This window comes from Nerophis lumbriciformis, linkage group LG27, assembly GCF_033978685.3.
Source record: "Nerophis lumbriciformis linkage group LG27, RoL_Nlum_v2.1, whole genome shotgun sequence".
Lineage (NCBI taxonomy): Eukaryota > Metazoa > Chordata > Actinopteri > Syngnathiformes > Syngnathidae > Nerophis > Nerophis lumbriciformis.
The window spans coordinates 35,528,420-35,546,957 of record NC_084574.2 but is presented as its reverse complement, the minus strand read 5'-3'; the positions used below and the strand labels follow the sequence as shown (position 1 = coordinate 35,546,957).

Below are 18,538 nucleotides of genomic sequence, written 5' to 3'. Positions count from 1 at the left end.
CCATAATGTTACGTTAACATACCAGGCACGTTCTCAGTTGGTTATTTATGCCTAATATAACGTACACTTATTCAGCCTGTTGTTCACTATTCTTTATTTATTTTAAATTGCCTTTCAAATGTCTATTCTTGGTGTTGGCTTTTATCAAATACATTTCCCATAAAATGCGACTTTTACTCCAGTGCGACTTATATTGTCACGCCTTGGACTATGGCGTGGTTTGTTCTCCCGAGGTGCAAGTGATTTGGACCAGACATGGCGTGAAGGTGAATACATGATTTATTTTTAACACTCAAAGGAACAAAAAGCGCGCTCAAGGCGGAAGTACAAACTTGACTAACGAAACAAAAAGACTTGCACGTGGGCAAAAAACTGTGAACAATTAAACAAAAACACTAACTGTAGCATTAATAAACAAAAAACTTACTTGGCATGGACTATGAAGTGCGCAGAGGTAAGAGTGTGACAGGGGTATGAATCCGGGATGTCGCCAGAACGACGAACTGAAAACAATGAACTTAAATACTGCAGACATGATTAGTGAAAACAGGTGCGTGACGTGACAGGTGAAAACTAATGGTTGCTATGGTGACAAAACAAACAAAAGTGCACAAAAAGTCCAAAAACAAAACCGAACATGACTAAAACAAAACATGATCACACAGACATGACATATATGTTTTTTCCTTCTTTATTATGCATTTTCGGCCGATGCGACTTATACTCCGGAGCGACTTATACTCCGAAAAATACGGCATACTTGACCTGTTTATATACTTAATATTGTCAAGTATCAGGTGTTTATGTATTGTATTGATGATTAAGAATCAGATTATTTTCCTGCTTCTTTTTTTAAATACCACTATTGTATCGTGCAGATGAAGATATTGTATCGGAAATGCTCTTTTTACTTTGAATTGTGTTTGCTGGTTGGAAATAAAATGGGTAACTGAATGGTAAGTAACAACCGAAAACCACTATTATTCATCATTTTTAGTTGAATTAAATAACTGGTTTTGTATTACTGACTGCAGTACAATATGTTGCCAGCAGATGGAGACATTTTACACCTTCCCCTACCTTGAATGCCATCCAGCTCCTTGAGCTTCTCTGCATTAATGTCGGTTGCAGTGACTTGAGCTCCCTCCCTTGCAAAGGCCTACCAATCAAAGAAAGGGGGGGGGGAAACAATAGCATCACACTCTGATACAAAAGTCATGCCGCATTAAAGGAAAAAACAGTTAAAATGCTCCAAATTCAACTACACTACGCACTTTTTGCAGGTGACTTTCATGAAAAAGATATGTGGCAACATTAAAACCCCATTAGCTGTTTTCTATAGTCACCCTATGTCAGCTTCTAAACCTTATATAGCTCAACTGAAATCCATTCGAACTGCAGTCAGGCGCTGCAGGCTGGATTGAGTGTGTCATTAAGAGCTTGCATCGCAGCACCTTTACTAGTCCAAACTGAAATGTTCAACAACTCCACATTGCTTTCTTTCTAATGACTGAATAATAAGTGATCTGGACCCAATGGTGGGAGGCGACTTCGGGCGGTATCCCTTTGCGGTGCACACTGCATTGCTGCAAGGCAACAACTGCTTCACTTACACAAAACACACACACACACACACACACACACACGATTTAAGGCAAACCTGGGCAAAATACGGCCCGCGGGCCAAATGTGGCCCGTTATGATTTTCAATCCGGCCCGCCGGACGTTCTACATAATTTTTTTTAGACCTTTAACATCAAAACTGTCGCCGCCATTATGATGTGCAGTGCTGTTTTTAAATGACCATAAGTCTTGAACTATAGAAAGCAGAGGTGGGACCAAGTCATTGTTTTGCAAGTCACAAGTAAGTCTCAAGTCTTTGCCCTCAAGTCCGAGTCAAGTCCCGAGTCAAGACAGGCAAGCCCCGAGTCAAGTCCAAAGTCAAGACTGGAAAGTCTCAAGTCAAGTCCTAAGTCCTGCATTTTGAGTTTCGAGTCCTTTCAAGTCCTTTTAACCACAGACTAATATATTAACACAGATTGTGTATGCTTTTCAAACGCTGTATTTATTTATTAAAACAAGTGCATTTTAAATTGCAGGAAAGAAAATTGTGCTGACATTGCACTTTATAATAGCACTATTAACCAGTCATTTTAAACATTAACTCATTCCTTTACAGAACAAACACATTGAAAAATAAAGTGCAAATGTACTTATTTGTACAAAAGTGTTAACATTGAAAAAAACATGACATATACGTGAACATAACAAAAAAGTTGTACTTTTTATATGTCAGGCCAAATTAGCCAAGAGTCTGTCAGTCATTTGTGCACGATGGGGGCGTAGTATGATGCCACCATGGCTGAAAACTCGCTCCACTGGAGCACTGGAGGCAGGCACTGCCAAGACTCTCATGGCCACTCGGAACAGTGAAGGAAGAGTCTTCATGTTCAATGGCCAGAACAAAAGGGGGAGAGAGTTGTTTTGGGTTGGTGCACTACTTGTAAGTGTATCTTGTGTTTTTTATGTTAATTTAATAAAAAAATAAAAATAAAAATAAATTATTTCTTGTGCGGCCCGATACCAATCGATCCACGGACCAGTACCGGGCCGTGGCCCGGTGGTTGGGGACCACTGAGGTAAACAACCAACAGTATGTCAGAAAGCTAGCTAAAACGGTACACATATTCATAATATAGTATACATTTTAACTGACCTTTATTTTACTATTTTTGTCTTTTTTTAGGTGGCTAAAATACGCGGTGCTGCTGACCGCCGTCTAACGTTACGTGTGATATATTGACTAACGTAACCCCGCTTTAAAAAAATCACTGAACAAAAAGTATGAATAAGGTAGTGAACTGCAACAGATTCCCGTGTTTGCAATAACGTTATAACGTTAGCAGTGAGTTTACAGCCTCACTGATTTAACTACACAGCAAATAAAAGTCACGTTACTTAGCCAATAAACGTTATCTTACATTCAAAACTTACCGTTCTTTGTGCAACTTCAAATGCCGGACGAAGTTGGAAGTTGTTGCCTCTCCATCAGTAATTTTCGAACCGCATGTGTTGCATACTGCAAACCGTTTTGTGTTGACCACCTCGTAATTTTTATACCCAAACAAAATTATTTTAGGTATCATTTTTTGTTCACTGGCGTGTGGTTTGGACATGTCTTCTTCGTTGGTTGTCCTGCAATTTGATTGGATGAATGCTGTGTGATGAAAACAAAGTAGATCTAATTTGATTGGCTGTTGTACTGAGACCACACCAGCTGACACACGCAACGCTGATAGACAAGTACACAATGAAAAATACGGAGTGCTCCCGAATAACTTTTTCATCTTTGGGTTTTGGGGAAAGTAGCAAGTCATGTCAAGTCATGTCAATTCAAAAGGCTCAAGTCCAAGTGAAGTCACAAGTCATTGATGTTAAAGTCTAAGTCGAGTTGCAAGTCTTTTTACATTTTGTCAAGTCGAGTCTAAAGTCATCAAATTCATGACTCGAGTCTGACTCGAGTCCAAGTCATGTGACTCGAGTCCACACCTCTGATAGAAATTATTTCAATGGTCGAAATCTGCACTTTTGGGTCTTATACTAGATATTACGATAATCTACGTCACAGCAGTTCAGACCAGGAACAAACCAGAGCGGGCGGGGTTTGTATCCAGAGCAGCCAGCCCAAAACGCATGTGTCAGAAACAGATGCGGAAGCAGATTTTTACGTGCAAATAGGGCTGGGCGATATGGCCTTTTTTTAATATCGCAATATTTTAAGGCCATATCACGATACACGATATATATCTCTTATAGATCTATTTTGCCTTAGCTTTGAATGAACACTTGATGCATATAATCACAGCAGTATAATGATTCTATGTGTCTACATTAAAACATTCTTATTCATACTGCATTAATATATGCTACTTTAAAATTTTCATGCAGAAAAGGAAATCACAACTAAAAAAAAATCACTATTTTTTTCATACGGTGTTGATCTGGAAATGTTTGCCTCGGCATTTCGATGGTGTGGGCGTGTGGCACCGAACTGATGTGTTGACGTGCGGAGTACGTAAATATTGTTTTTAATATTGTTGTGCAGCACTTTGGAAACATTTATGGTGTTTAAATGTGCTATATAAATAAAGTGGATTGGATTGGAGTTAGCACTCTTCATTCACTAGCAGGGGACTTTTCAAATGATGCTACATATTAGCAGTAGGCTACTGCTACTTTTTATAGCAAAGCTTTTGCCCCACACTTGACAAATTACGGTTGTCTGTTCGACATCTTCCCACTTGAAGCCGAACCACCGCCAGACGATGGACCCCTTGCTGTTTTTTGGGGGAATTAATTATTCCTTCATTTGTTACCAGATTCGCACCTTCTTTCTCTCGTATTACCGCTAGCATCACAGCTAACGTTAGCCATGCTGCTACGTCTCTGCTCCGCGAGGGCGTATGTGACGTATGACGTGACAGTATGTGACGTGTGTAGAAGGTGCGCTTGCTGTCTGTGAGAAGGAGACAGGAAAGAGCGAGGAGAGCCTGTAGTGTAATGCCAGCAGCTAAAAGCAACTGCGTGAGAACGCATACTCGAATATCACGATATAGTCATTTTCTATATCGCACAGAGACAAACCCGTGATATATCGCGCATATCGATACATCGCCCAGCCCTACGTGCAAATATATAATATTGTAGGTGTTTATTACACTTTGCATTCGTATTTTGCTGTTTTTTACATTTCTGTTGTGTTTTGCTTGATTGTAAAAGATACACAACTATGGAGGAGCTGGTCTGAGAAGTAAAAGAGGAGCGACGTTTATATGTTGTTAATATTCCGTGTTTTATTGTTCATAGTTAATATTGTAAATCCCACTAACTTTATTTTAATGTGCATTTTGGGTGTCCCATTCAGTAAAAAACTGTAAAATTCCATTCCATTTTTTTGAGATGGTCTGTCATAACGTTTTTAGAACTCTATCAGATATTGTGACTTTTGACCCCAAAAAAGGGACAAGTGGTAGAAAATGGATGAATGGATGGTATTAGTGTTCCTAAAAAAGAGGGCCACTAATATTATAGGTGTTTATTACACTTTGCATTCATATTTTGTTGTTTTTCACATTTTTGTTGTGTTTTGCTTGATTGTAAAATATACACAACTATCAAGGAGCTGGTCTGAGAAGTAAAAGAGGAGCGACGTTCATGTTTTTAATATTCAGTGTTTTATTGTTAATAGTTAATATTGTAAATCCCACTTTCTTTATTTTAATGTACATCTTGTGTGTCCCATTCAGTAAAAAACTGTAAAATTCCATTCTGCTTTTTTGAGGTGGTCTGTCATAACTTTTTTAGAACTCTATCGGACATTGTGACTTTTGGTATTAGCGGTTGAATTGTCCATCCTTGTTCTATTCTCTGTCACTATTTCAGAACACACACATTATACAAATATACATTATAAAACCAATAAGAAAACGGGAGCTCTAATTTGGGAGTCTGAATTAGGATCAGAAGTTCCTATATAAACATTGCGTACTCAAGTCGCCATTTTGTATTGATTACTGCAGCTGTGCACTGGATTCATTCACAAATACAAACTACAACTCACAAACACTTTAGAGTTAGGCTCCACCATCAGAATGTGTACTTAAACTTATAAAGATCACATGGATATTATTCAGTGAGTTGATTCACCAAAACTAACCTGTTATACAGGAGGAAAAAGCACACAGGACGTTTCAATTGTTCACAGACTGGTCGCGCTCATCAGAATGACAAGACACTTCCGGTCTGCAGGTGATAGCATTCAATTGGGAAGAAACGCCCTACTGCCCCCTACTGACCAATGTGAATACTGATAAATGTGGAATGACAGCTCCAAAAACGAATTCAAACCACAAAATAAAATAAATAAATCAACACAAAAATGTGACACATTATGGGTGGGTCACATATGCATGTACAGTAGATGGCAGTATTGTCCTGTTTAAAAGTGTCACAACATTGCTGTTTGCGGCAGACGGACTGCTTTACGTAGACGAAATGCTGTTGTTGTGTGTTGTTACCGCGCTGGGAGGACGTTAATGAAACTGCCTAATAATAAACCCACATAAGAAACCAAGAACTCGCCCTCGATCATTAGCTGTATGTATTGTGGGAAAGCGGACGTGAGAAAATTCCTTTCTGTTTTTTTGAGGTGGTCTGTCATATCTTTTTTAGAACTCTATCGGACATTGTGACTTTTGGTATTAGCGGTCTTGAAAAAAAGGGACCCAAAGACACATACTGTACAGCAGATTTTTACAGCTAAATGTGTACATATACTTTATACACACATACACCTTGGCCCCCCCAGACACATTTGTTTCTCTCAATGTGGCCCCCCCAGTGAAAATATTTGCCCAGCTCTGCTCTAAGGGGATAAGATTGACCAATCTTGTCAAGGATGTTTGTAAACAACCCTCATGCCACATAGTGAGCAATCTGAAGGCGTCTTTCATCTCCTCCAGAATCCACGAGATCTCTGAGATGATACTTCCCCCTCAGCAAATGTCCATGTATGCAATGAAGGATTCTAGCAATAACGCCAATTTTACGGTAATGGCTACGCGTAACGTTAGTAAACATGTAAACACGGGAAAAAACTACAGGATACCGAGGATTTTATCACTCCGAATAAATGCCACATAATGGAGGACCATTATCATTTGTTGTTTGCATACACTTCCAAATGTATAGTCTTGACTGGCCTATTAAATAAACATTTGGTACTGATAATGTGGAACAAATTCTTATTGAATCTCATTACCACTGCGGCAGCACGTCCGATACCCTGCGCGGCGGCTGACAACACAATCACTTTGCCATCCAGGCGACCCATGGCGAACACTGCAGCGCTATGGAAACAGGAGAATAGAACAATAAGTACATAATTTGTTTTGTTTTTATTCGGAAAAACATACAAAACAGAAATTAGCGGTTATGATGTCAATTTTAAGTTGTTTGTTGATATTAGTGGAATTAAAGTCGCAGTAAGAAGTTGCATTGTTGTCTTGTCGGCAGCTTCAGGGCAAAAACACATTTAGGATTAGATTATGAATCTATGTTCATTATTTATAACATTGTAATACCACTTTATCCTTCACTGCACTGTACTTAGTAATGCATTTTTTATTCATTGTATCGTTAAAATAATCAAACACAAAATAAAAGGGTAAGATCAATACATCAATAAAAATATGCTTTTTTTTTATTTATTTAAAAGTAAATATTTTAAAATATACCATAGAATACAAACTGCATAACAAAAATCAATGCCAGACAGGTGATGGAGTATAATACTTTAATAACTTGAGTAACAATTGTCACGATTTTACAGCATTATATTTAAAAAAAATCCATCAATATTTTTTTTTAATAATTGTAGTGCTAAAATAATTAAAAACTGAATAAAGGGATACGAATAGATTAATAAACAGTGTGAATAAGCGGTAGAAAATGGATGGATGGATGTTTTTAATAAAATGTAAACATTTAAAAATATATTTAAAAAACACAAAATATCACTCCCATACAGTTAATGTAGTAAAATATGTTTCTAACTCTCAATTTTACAGCTTTGAATATGAAAAAAATAAAATGAATAAATACAAGTTTGCTACGTTTTTTTTACAACTGTATTGTTAAAATAGTTCAAAACTGAAAAGGGGTTAAAATAGATCAATTAAAAGAAAATATTTTTTTAATAAAACAATTAAAAATATTAAAGAAAATATAAAATGCATAAATATCAATCCCGACAGTTGATGGAGTAGAAGACATTGTTTTTGATTCAAGTAACAACTATCACAAATTTGCAGCATTGCATTAGAAAAAATTATTATATATATGCCAATGTTTTTTTTTTTTTAAACAATTGTAGTGCTAAAATAATAAAAAACTGAATAAAGGGACATCAATAGATCAATAAACAATTTTTTTTTTGATAAAATGTAATAATTATAAAATATATCCTTAAAAAATATATACAAAATGCATAATAAATGTCAATTTCATACAGTTAATGGAGTAATGTACTTTTTTAACTCATGTATTTTTATTTTTTTTGAATTTACAGCTTTGAATTTGAAAAAAAATAAAAAATAAATAAAAATATGCTAAGTTTTTTTTTTTACAACTGTTTTGTTAAAATAGTTACAAACTGAAAAGGGTTAAAACAGATCAATTAAAAGAAAACGTGTTTTTATTAGAATATAAACAATTTTAAATATTGAAAAAAATACAAAATGCATACTAAATATCAATTCTGACAGTTGATGGATTGGAACACTTTTTTTCAATTCAAGTAACAATCACAATTTTGAAGCCTTAAGTTTGGAAAATAAATAAATATATGCCATATTTTTTAACAATTGTTTGGTTTAAATAACTAAACATTAAATAAAGGAGTAGATCAATTAAAATAAAACAAAGGTGTTGTTGTTTTTTAATAACAATGTTAAAATATACTAAATACTACAAAATGCATAATAAATATCAATCCCAGACAGTTGATGGAGTAGAAGACTTGTTGAACTCTAGCAACAATTTTCACAATTTTACAGCATTAAATTCAAAAAATGTTTATATAAATGCCATAGTTATTTAAATATTGTATCGTTAAATGACTGAATAAAGAGGTAAGAATAGATCAATAAACATTTTTTTTTTTTTTTTTTAATAAATTGGATTTTTTTTTTTATAAAAAGGTAAAAATGATCAAATATATCCTTTAAAAAAAATACAAAATGCATAATAAATATCAATCCCATACAGTTAAGGGAGTAAAATACTGTTTTAACGCAGGTTTTTTTTTCTTCGAATTTACAGCTTTGAATTTGAAAAAATAAAATAAATAAATAAAAATATACTACGTTTTTTTTTACAACTGTATTGTTAAAATAGTTAAAAACTGAAAAGGGGTTCAAATAGATAAATTAAAAGAAAAAGCTTTTTTATTAGAATACAAACAAATTTAAATATTAAAAAAAATACAAAATGCATACTAAATATCAATTCCGACAGTTAATGGAGTGGAATCTTTTTTTTAAATCAAGTAACAATAATCATAATTTTGCAGCCTTAAGTTTGGAAAATAAATAAATATATGCCATATTTTTTTAAATAATTGTATGGTTAAAATAACTAAACATTAAATAAAGGAGTAGATCAATTAAAACGAAACAAAGTTGTTGTTGTTTTTTAAATAACAGTTTTAAAATATACTAAAAACTACAAAATGCATAATAAATATCAATCCCAGACAGTTGATGGAGTAGAAGACTTGTTGGGGTAAGAATAGATCAATACACAATTTGTTTTAAATTTGAGGTTTTTTTTTTATAAAATGTAAAAATTATCAAATATATCCTTAAAAAAAATACAAAATGCATAATAAATGTAAATTCCATATAGTCAAAGGAGTAAAATACTGTTTTAACGCAGGTATTTATTTTTTCAAATTTACAGCTTTGAATTTGAAAAAAATAAAATTAATAAATAAAAATATGCTAAGTTTTTTTTTTTTATAACTGTATGGTTAAAATAGTTAAAAACTGAAAAGGGGTTAAAATAGATCAATTAAAAGAAAATGTTTTTTTTTTAGAATATAAACTATTTTAAATATTTAAACAAATACAAAATGCACACTAAACATCAATTTCGACAGTTGACGGAGTGGAAGACTTTTTTTTAAATTCAAGTAAAAATAATCACAATTTTGCAGCCTTAAGTTTGGAAAATAAATAAATATATGCCATATTTTTTTAAATAATTGTATGGTTAAAATAACTAAACATTAAATAAAGGAGCAGATCAATTAAAATAAAATAAAGTTGTTGTTTTTTTTAAATAACAATTTTAAAATATACTAAAAACTACAAAATGCATAATAAATATCAATCCCAGACAGTTGATGGAGTAGATGACTTGTTGAACTCTAGCAACAATTTTCACAATTTTACAGCATTAAATTCGAAAAATGTTTATATATATGCCATAGTTATTTAAATATTGTATCATTAAATGACTAAAAGCTGAATAAATGGGTAAGAATAGATCAAAAAACAATTTCTTAAAAATTTGATTTTTTTATGAAATATCAAATATATTAAAAATTACAAATATCAACCCTAAACATTTGATGGAGTTGAAAATTTGTTTTATCTTGAGAAACAATTTTTACGATTTTACGGCTTTAATTTAGTTAAAAATAACTAAAAACTGAATGAAGGACTACTACTATATCAATAAACAATACAAAATTAAATTAAATAAACATTTTTTATTAAAACATAATTTAAAAAATATACTAAAAAATGATTGTAAAATATCAATCCCAGACAGTTGTTGTAGTAGCAAACTTTTTTAATTCAAGCAACAATTTTCACAATTTTACAACATTACTTTTGAAAAAAATTAAATATATTTCATAGTTGTTTTTTTAAGCAAATAAATCAAGTAAACATTTTGAAAAATCTTCTTGTAAGACACCCTGACAATAAAATTGCACGAGGGTCCAAATGTTGGACTCTTTTTATTGACTTAATTTAAATTATGCAAGCACGTAACAAGCTGTGATTAATCGTGATTAATGCAAATTTGTGTGATTATTCTGATTGAAAAATACATCAAAAATGCAGTTTGGATTTTTAAAGACGCCGAGTCAACATAATATACATAACATAATAGTATTATCAGTCATATTTTAAACACCACGCAGCAATTTCCAAAGTAACAATAGCAAAGGTCAATGAAGCTAATGTATAACCAAGCAAAGCACTATTCAGTGTGTCAGAATTGGTGGGAAATGTACATTGTTAATTTGATGAATTTGAATGTTTTGGTAGCAACTAAACACAGCATTGTAGTTTTTTATGTACATTATGTCAAGTAAAAACTCATGTCTATAATAATAATATCAATATTTTCCTTCTTTTTCATTTCTGAGCAACTACAATCCGCCAGTGAGTTGACACATAAAGAAACAAGTAACACTTGCCACGATTTAAATTTAAAGGCAACTGCGGTCTGTAACTTAAAAAAAACAACACTTGAATATCGTTTTAATGAGTTAATGTCAAGCCTTAGTGACCGAGTGGCTCGCAAATGTTAACATTTTGGACTTGAAAACTCACCTTGTGTTTATGTTCAAACCGACACGTTCAGAGCGACACACTGCACACGTGACCCTGTCTTGGTTACTGCTATTGGCTATCAACCCGGAAGTTCCCCAACAAAATTGGCCACACGTGACCCTGTTGTGGTTATTGCTATTGGCCGTCAACCCGGAAGTCCAAGAGGGCTATTCCCGCTATTCGCTATTGATGATTTACCAGTAGTTTGAAGTAGTAGCATGGAGCGCTACTGCCTACTGGCGCTGACGAGACGCGGGGCCGCCATCTTGGAGTGGTGATCCGCTCCACTCAGTTCATTGCTCCTGCCAAATGAATTGCACTGTCAGCGCATTTAATTCATTTTACTTCACTGAATACCGCTGATTTTCACGCGCTTTTTGTCATACGTGTAGCTATGATAAAGGACACATGTTTTGGCGTGTTTTATTATTCATAGTTTGCTTAACAGTAATAGAATATTTTTATACGCTATAAGTCAGGCCCGGCCCTAATCAATCTGGCGCCCTAGGCAAGATTTTAGGTGGCGCCCCCCCACATCGGCAGTGAAGTGTATATACTCACAAGAACCCGAATAGCTTTGTCTTTGACCTTTTTTTTTTTTACTTACAACTATACTTAATATAAAGGGGTGGAAAAGTGACTATTACCTGCAGGGCAAACATTAGCTAACCAGAAGGCAATAATGTAAACAAAAAACACCTGCTTAAAAGATCTAATACAAATGTCCCTGAGGAATGTAAGGTGGGAGTACTGTAATTACCTAACGTTACATTATTCTTTTCCATAACAATTTAGCCCCCTCCACAATATTAACCCGACGTTAAAACAGAACTAGCTATTTATTGATTAGCAATTGCCGAATCATGTAACATTAGCTTAATGCTAAAAAGCCAGGTTACTATCACATTCTGTAACAGACAAATAATTTCATGTAGGCTAACGTTACCTACCTGCTACCTCTGTCTTTTCTCGTTTCTCCTCTTCTTTTCTCTTTTTTCTTCCCTGGGCACCTGACAGTTTTGGCCGTTTTGACATCTTGTGTTGATTTTTTGATGTGGTGACGTCCAAAAAGAGTCATGATACGGGAAGGGAGGGGGCGCACTGTGCGTGGGGAGGAGGGGGGGCGTAATGTTGTAACAAATAATATTTCTATTAAATAGGCTTTACTTTGCATTTTAATTAACGTGAGATTATTTTTTGTATTTAGAAATAATAGTAACAACTTTTTTTTTCTTTTTCTTTTTCTCCAACATTTGTGGCACTGGCATGGCGCCCCCTGATGGACGGCGCCCTTAGCATTTGCCTATACGGCCTATGCCACGGGCCGGCCCTGCTATAAGTGACCAGACGTCCGAGATCAAAACTGGGAATATAATCCCAGAGAAGGGGGACAAAAATGGTCAGCTATTTTTAAATTCAAGAAACAATATGATTAGGTTATTTATACATGCATATATCCTACATACACAATGTATGAATACATTAGATATCTATATATCTTAGGGACCTATAGACTGTATTTGATTAGGGCTGCAACTCACGATTAATTTGATGATCGATTATTACTTCGATTAATCGATTAATAATCGGATAAGAGATCAACTACATTTTTATCCTTTCCAGTATTTCATTGAAAAAAACAGCATACTGGCACCATACTTATTTTGATTATTGTTTCTCAGCGGTTTGTACATGTTGTAGTTTTTTAAATAAAGGTTTGTAAAAAAAAAAGAAAATTAAAAATTAAATTAAATAAATAAAAAAAATGCCTCTGCGCATACGCATAGCATAGATCCAACGAATCAATGACTAAATTAATCGCCAACTATTTTTATAATCGATTTTAATCAATTAGTTGTTGCAGCCCTAATTTTGATTGATTGAGACTTTCCTGCACCAATACTGCCTTCTCTGCATCTTGGGGTTCTGTCACAAACTGTTTGTGACAGAACCCCAAGATGGTGCAGGAAAACATGATTTAAAATAAGAAGGTAAAACACAAACCAGGAACTAGGCGACAGGAAACAGGATACCAGGAAACAGGAACTAGGAACTAGGAACAAAAAGACAGCACGCTGCAAACAGCTACAGGATATAAGTACAGCTTCAATGACGACCCGTATTAGCGACAATACTCCAGCACAGACTTGCTGGTAGACGGCTGCGTTGACCCTGGATCTCAGGAAACAGAGTGGACCGACACCAGCAGATGACATGGCACCCCAAACCATCACTGATGGTGGAAACTTTACACTAGACTTCAGGCAACGTGGATCCTGTGCCTCTCCTGTCTTCCTCCAGACTCTGGGACCTCGATTTCCAAAGGAAATGCAACATTTGCATGGTTGGGTGATGGTTTGGGGTGCCATGTCATCTGCTGGTGTCGGTCCACTCTGTTTCCTGAGATCCAGGGTCAACGCAGCCGTCTACCAGCAAGTTTTAGAGCACTTCATGCTTCCTGCTGCTGACCTGCTCTATGGAGATGGAGATTTCAAGTTCCAACAGGACTTGGCGCCTGCACACAGTGCAAAATCTACCCGTGCCTGGTTTACGGACCATGGTATTTCTGTTCTAAATTGGCCCGCCAACTCCCCTGACCTTAGCCCCATAGAAAATCTGTGGGGTATTGTGAAAAGGAAGATGCAGAATGCCAGACCCAAAAACGCAGAAGAGTTGAAGGCCACTATCAGAGCAACCTGGGCTCTCATAACACCTGAGCAGTGCCAGAAACTCATCGACTCCATGCCACGCCGCATTAACGCAGTAATTGAGGCAAAAGGAGCTCCAACCAAGTATTGAGTATTGTACATGCTCATATTTTTCATTTTCATACTTTTCAGTTGGCCAACATTTCTAAAAATCCCTTTTTTGTATTAGCCTTAAGTAATATTCTAATTTTGTGACACACGGAATTTTGGATTTTCATTTGTTGCCACTTCAAATCATCAAAATTAAATGAAATAAACATTTGAATGCATCAGTCTGTGTGCAATGAATAAATATAATGTACAAGTTACACCTTTTGAATGCAATTACTGAAATAAATCAAGTTTTTCAAAATATTCTAATTTACTGGCTTTTACCTGTATGTACAAATCCACTTCAATTGAAATACCTCATAAGTCTATTCCGCACAGTTAATAATTTTTATTAATTAATACTTTAATAATAAGTACTCTAGCTTTGATAATATTCTATTTATAATTATTGCTCCCTGCTTTGGGGAAATTAATTCATCACGGTCATGTCCGGAACCAATTAACAGTGATAAACGAGAGATTACTGAATTGTAATATCGCATATCCTGGAAATGTAACGTAACAACAATATAATCCTAATTGTGGAACGTGTGTGTATGCTAGAAAAAGCAGACACACTGTGGATATAATGCTCATCGCGCAGCTAGTTAGCACGGTCCAATCCGTCCCCTATGGGTCAGTGCAATAAAATATGCATGAGCTATTCGCCTTCTGCTGTGGCCATCAGCGCTTGTTTGAATCAGAGTGGGGCAGAGAGGGAGTCAAGACACCTCATTATCGTCACCATCGCTGTCGAGTCGCCCTGGGAGCCGACGCGCCTCTTTGGGGAAAAGCACTTCAATCAGGCGGCACAATGGACACGATGCTGGCCGGCCAACGTTGTCGCCATCTACAATGGCATCCACTCTGAGTATATTACACCTCAAACAGAACCATTTGTCCCTCATGCGTTCAGCGTTTAATGGTCCCACCTGCCTGATTTATGTTCCGCATATTAATGCAGTAAAGTGATTGACAAAGCAAACGAGGGCTGCTGAGAGTCTCACGGGAACACAACATGCACTTTTACCCGTACAAAGGATACACATCATTTTTTAACTCTCATGAAAATTATTTTGAAATTCCTGAGCTCTGCTGGAGGCATTCGTGGTCCTGGTTTGAACTGGACCCCCCATGGAATTATGTATCTATAACTTCATGTCCATCAATCAATCAATCAAAGTGTATTATTTCTAAAGCCCTTAATCACAAATGTCTCAAAGGGCTGCACAACGGTTGTTTTTCAGGAGTTGGGCTCGGCCCCTTAGTTCCAGTGAAAGAAACTTTGAATGCTCCAGGATATTCCATGCTCCCAACCTTGTGGGAACAGTTTGGAGCGGGCCCCTTCCTCTTCCAACATGACTGTGCACCAGTGCTCAAAGCAAGGTCCATAAAGACATGAATGACAGAGTCTGGTGTGGATGAACTTGACTGGCCTGCACAGAGTCCTGACCTGAACCCGATAGAACACCTTTGGGAGAATATACAGGTAAAAGCCAGTAAATTAGAATATTTTGAAAAACTTGATTTATTTCAGTAATTGCATTCAAAAGGTGTAACTTGTACATTATATTTATTCATTGCACACAGACTGATGCATTCAAATGTTTATTTCATTTAATTTTGATGATTTGAAGTGGCAACAAATGAAAATCCAAAATTCCGTGTGTCACAAAATTAGAATATTACTTAAGGCTAATACAAAAAAGGGATTTTTAGAAATGTTGGCCAACTGAAAAGTATGAAAATGAAAAATATGAGCATGTACAATACTCAATACTTGGTTGGAGCTCCTTTTGCCTCAATTACTGCGTTAATGCGGCGTGGCATGGAGTCGATGAGTTTCTGGCACTGCTCAGGTGTTATGAGAGCCCAGGTTGCTCTGATAGTGGCCTTCAACTCTTCTGCGTTTTTGGGTCTGGCATTCTGCATCTTCCTTTTCACAATACCCCACAGATTTTCTATGGGGCTAAGGTCAGGGGAGTTGGCGGGCCAATTTAGAACAGAAATACCATGGTCCGTAAACCAGGCACGGGTAGATTTTGCGCTGTGTGCAGGCGCCAAGTCCTGAGTTCGCGGGATGGAAGCCAGACACGGGATGCTTACAAGGGTAAGAAGACTATACTCCGGCGAGCGACGACAGGTTGTCCAGGCTTAAGAAGACCGCTTGATCATCACAGGCAGGTGTGCCGATTTCCGGTAAATGATTGCAGCTGGCGGCTTCTGCTGGGCGGAGACGCGCGTGGCGCGTCCCTGGCTGAGCGCGGCCGTGGGCGTGTCCCGAGGTGCACTCACTGGCGCGCACAGATGGATGAACGGCGTTGGCAAGAGTCTGAGCCGTAACAGTAATTGAGGCAAAAGGAGCTCCAACCAAGTATTGAGTATTGTACATGCTCATATTTTTCATTTTCATGCTTTTCAGTTGGCCAACATTTCTAAAAATCCCTTTTTTGTATTAGCCTTACACAATATTCTAATTTTGGGACACACGGAATTTGTTGCCACTTCAAATCATCAAAATTAAATGAAATAAACATTTGAATGCATCAGTCTGTGTGCAATGAATAAATATAATGTACAAGTTACACCTTTTGAATGCAATTACTGAAATAAATCAAGTTTTTCAAAATATTCTAATTTACTGGCTTTTACCTGTAGAACACGGACTGAGAGCCAGGCCTTCTCGACCAACATCAGTGTGTGACCTCACCAATGCACTTTGGGAAGAATGGTCGAAAATTCCTTACAACTTTGTTGACAGCCTTCCCAGAAGAGTTGAAGCTGTAATAGCTGCAAAAGGTGGACCGACATCATATTGAACCCTATGGGTTAGGAATGGGATGGCACTTCAAGTTCATATATGAGTCAAGGCAGGTGACCAAATACTTTTGGCAGTAAAGTGTATCCATAACCTCAATGTGTCAGAATAATTGTATCTAAGTTATCACAAAACTTTGTGTTTCAATGAGTTCCCCGCGAGAAGACAAAAGCTGTCTTTGAACCTACACTCTTAGAAATAAAAGTGCTAAGTAGAACCATATAAGGTTCTTCGGCTCGTCCTCATAGGAGAACCCTTTTTGGCTCCAGGTAGAACCTTTTTATAAAGGTTCCACCTGGAACCCTTTTGGAGGGTTCTACCTAGAACTGTGTGTGTAAGGTTCCACCCAGAACCCCCCATGAGAGGTTCTACAAAGAACCCACGCAGGGAGTTCCACTAAGAACCCTTTCATGTTTCAAGGGTTTCATCTAGAACCCACACAGGGAGTTCCACTAAGAACCCTTTCGTATTTCAAGGGTTTCATCTAGAACCCACACAGGGAGTTCCACTAAGAACCCTTTTGTATTTCAAGACTTTCATCTAGAACCCACGCAGGGAGTTCCACTAAGAACCCTTTCGTATTTCAAGGGTTTCATCTAGAACCCACACAGGGAGTTCCACTAAGAACCCTTTCGTTTGTCAAGGGTTTCATCTAGAACCCATGCAGGGAGTTCCACTAAGAACCCTTTCGTATTTCAAGGGTTTCATCTAGAACCCACACAGGGAGTTCCACTAAGAACCCTTTCATGTTTCAAGGGTTTCATCTAGAACCCACACAGGGAGTTCCACTAAGAACCCTTTCGTATTTCAAGGGTTTCATCTAGAACCCACACAGGGAGTTCCACTAAGAACCCTTTCGTATTTCAAGGGTTTCATCTAGAACCCACACAGGGAGTTCCACTAAGAACCCTTTTGTATTTCAAGACTTTCATCTAGAACCCACACAGGGAGTTCCACTATGAACCCTTTTGTTTGTCAAGGGTTTCATCTAGAACCCATGCAGGGAGTTCCACTAAGAACCCTTTCGTATTTCAAGGGTTTCATCTAGAACCCACACAGGGAGTTCCACTAAGAACCCTTTCATGTTTCAAGGGTTTCATCTAGAACCCACACAGGGAGTTCCACTAAGAACCCTTTCGTATTTCAAGGGTTTCATCTAGAACCCACACAGGGAGTTCCACTAAGAACCCTTTTGTATTTCAAGACTTTCATCTAGAACCCACGCAGGGAGTTCCACTAAGAACCCTTTCGTATTTCAAGGGTTTCATCTAGAACCCACACAGGGAGTTCCACTAAGAACCCTTTTGTATTTCAAGACTTTCATCTAGAACCCACGCAGGGAGTTCCACTAAGAACCCTTTCGTATTTCAAGGGTTTCATCTAGAACCCACACAGGGAGTTCCACTAAGAACCCTTTCGTATTTCAAGGGTTTCATCTAGAACCCACACAGGGAGTTCCACTAAGAACCCTTTTGTATTTCAAGACTTTCATCTAGAACCCACGCAGGGAGTTCCACTAAGAACCCTTTCGTATTTCAAGGGTTTCATCTAGAACCCACACAGGGAGTTCCACTAAGAACCCTTTTGTATTTCAAGACTTTCATCTAGAACCCACGCAGGGAGTTCCACTAAGAACCCTTTCGTATTTCAAGGGTTTCATCTAGAACCCACACAGGGAGTTCCACTAAGAACCCTTTCGTTTGTCAAGGGTTTCATCTAGAACCCATGCAGGGAGT

The 18,538-nt window shown here is 36.8% G+C and overlaps 1 protein-coding gene across 3 annotated transcripts in view; it reads right to left on the bottom strand.

The window, feature by feature from the left end:
- The window catches only part of bdh2 (3-hydroxybutyrate dehydrogenase, type 2), a 54,889-nt gene extending 41,581 nt beyond the window's left edge, over nucleotides 1-13,308 (bottom strand). Inside the window, exons 1-3 of one of the 3 annotated variants that reach the window (XM_072916438.1) lie at nucleotides 13,191-13,308; nucleotides 6,821-6,908; nucleotides 1,081-1,159 (exon numbers count right to left, since the gene is read on the bottom strand). In XM_072916438.1, coding sequence (XP_072772539.1) covers nucleotides 1,081-1,159; nucleotides 6,821-6,892 — 151 coding nt within the window. In that variant the 5' untranslated portion in view covers nucleotides 6,893-6,908; nucleotides 13,191-13,308. Of the gene's footprint in view, nucleotides 1-427; nucleotides 563-1,080; nucleotides 1,160-6,820; nucleotides 6,909-11,186; nucleotides 11,266-13,190 lie in introns of those variants that run through there. The other 2 variants (XM_061987754.2, XM_072916439.1) reach the window with 2 other exon arrangements.
- Nucleotides 13,309-18,538: the final 5,230 nt, after the last annotated feature.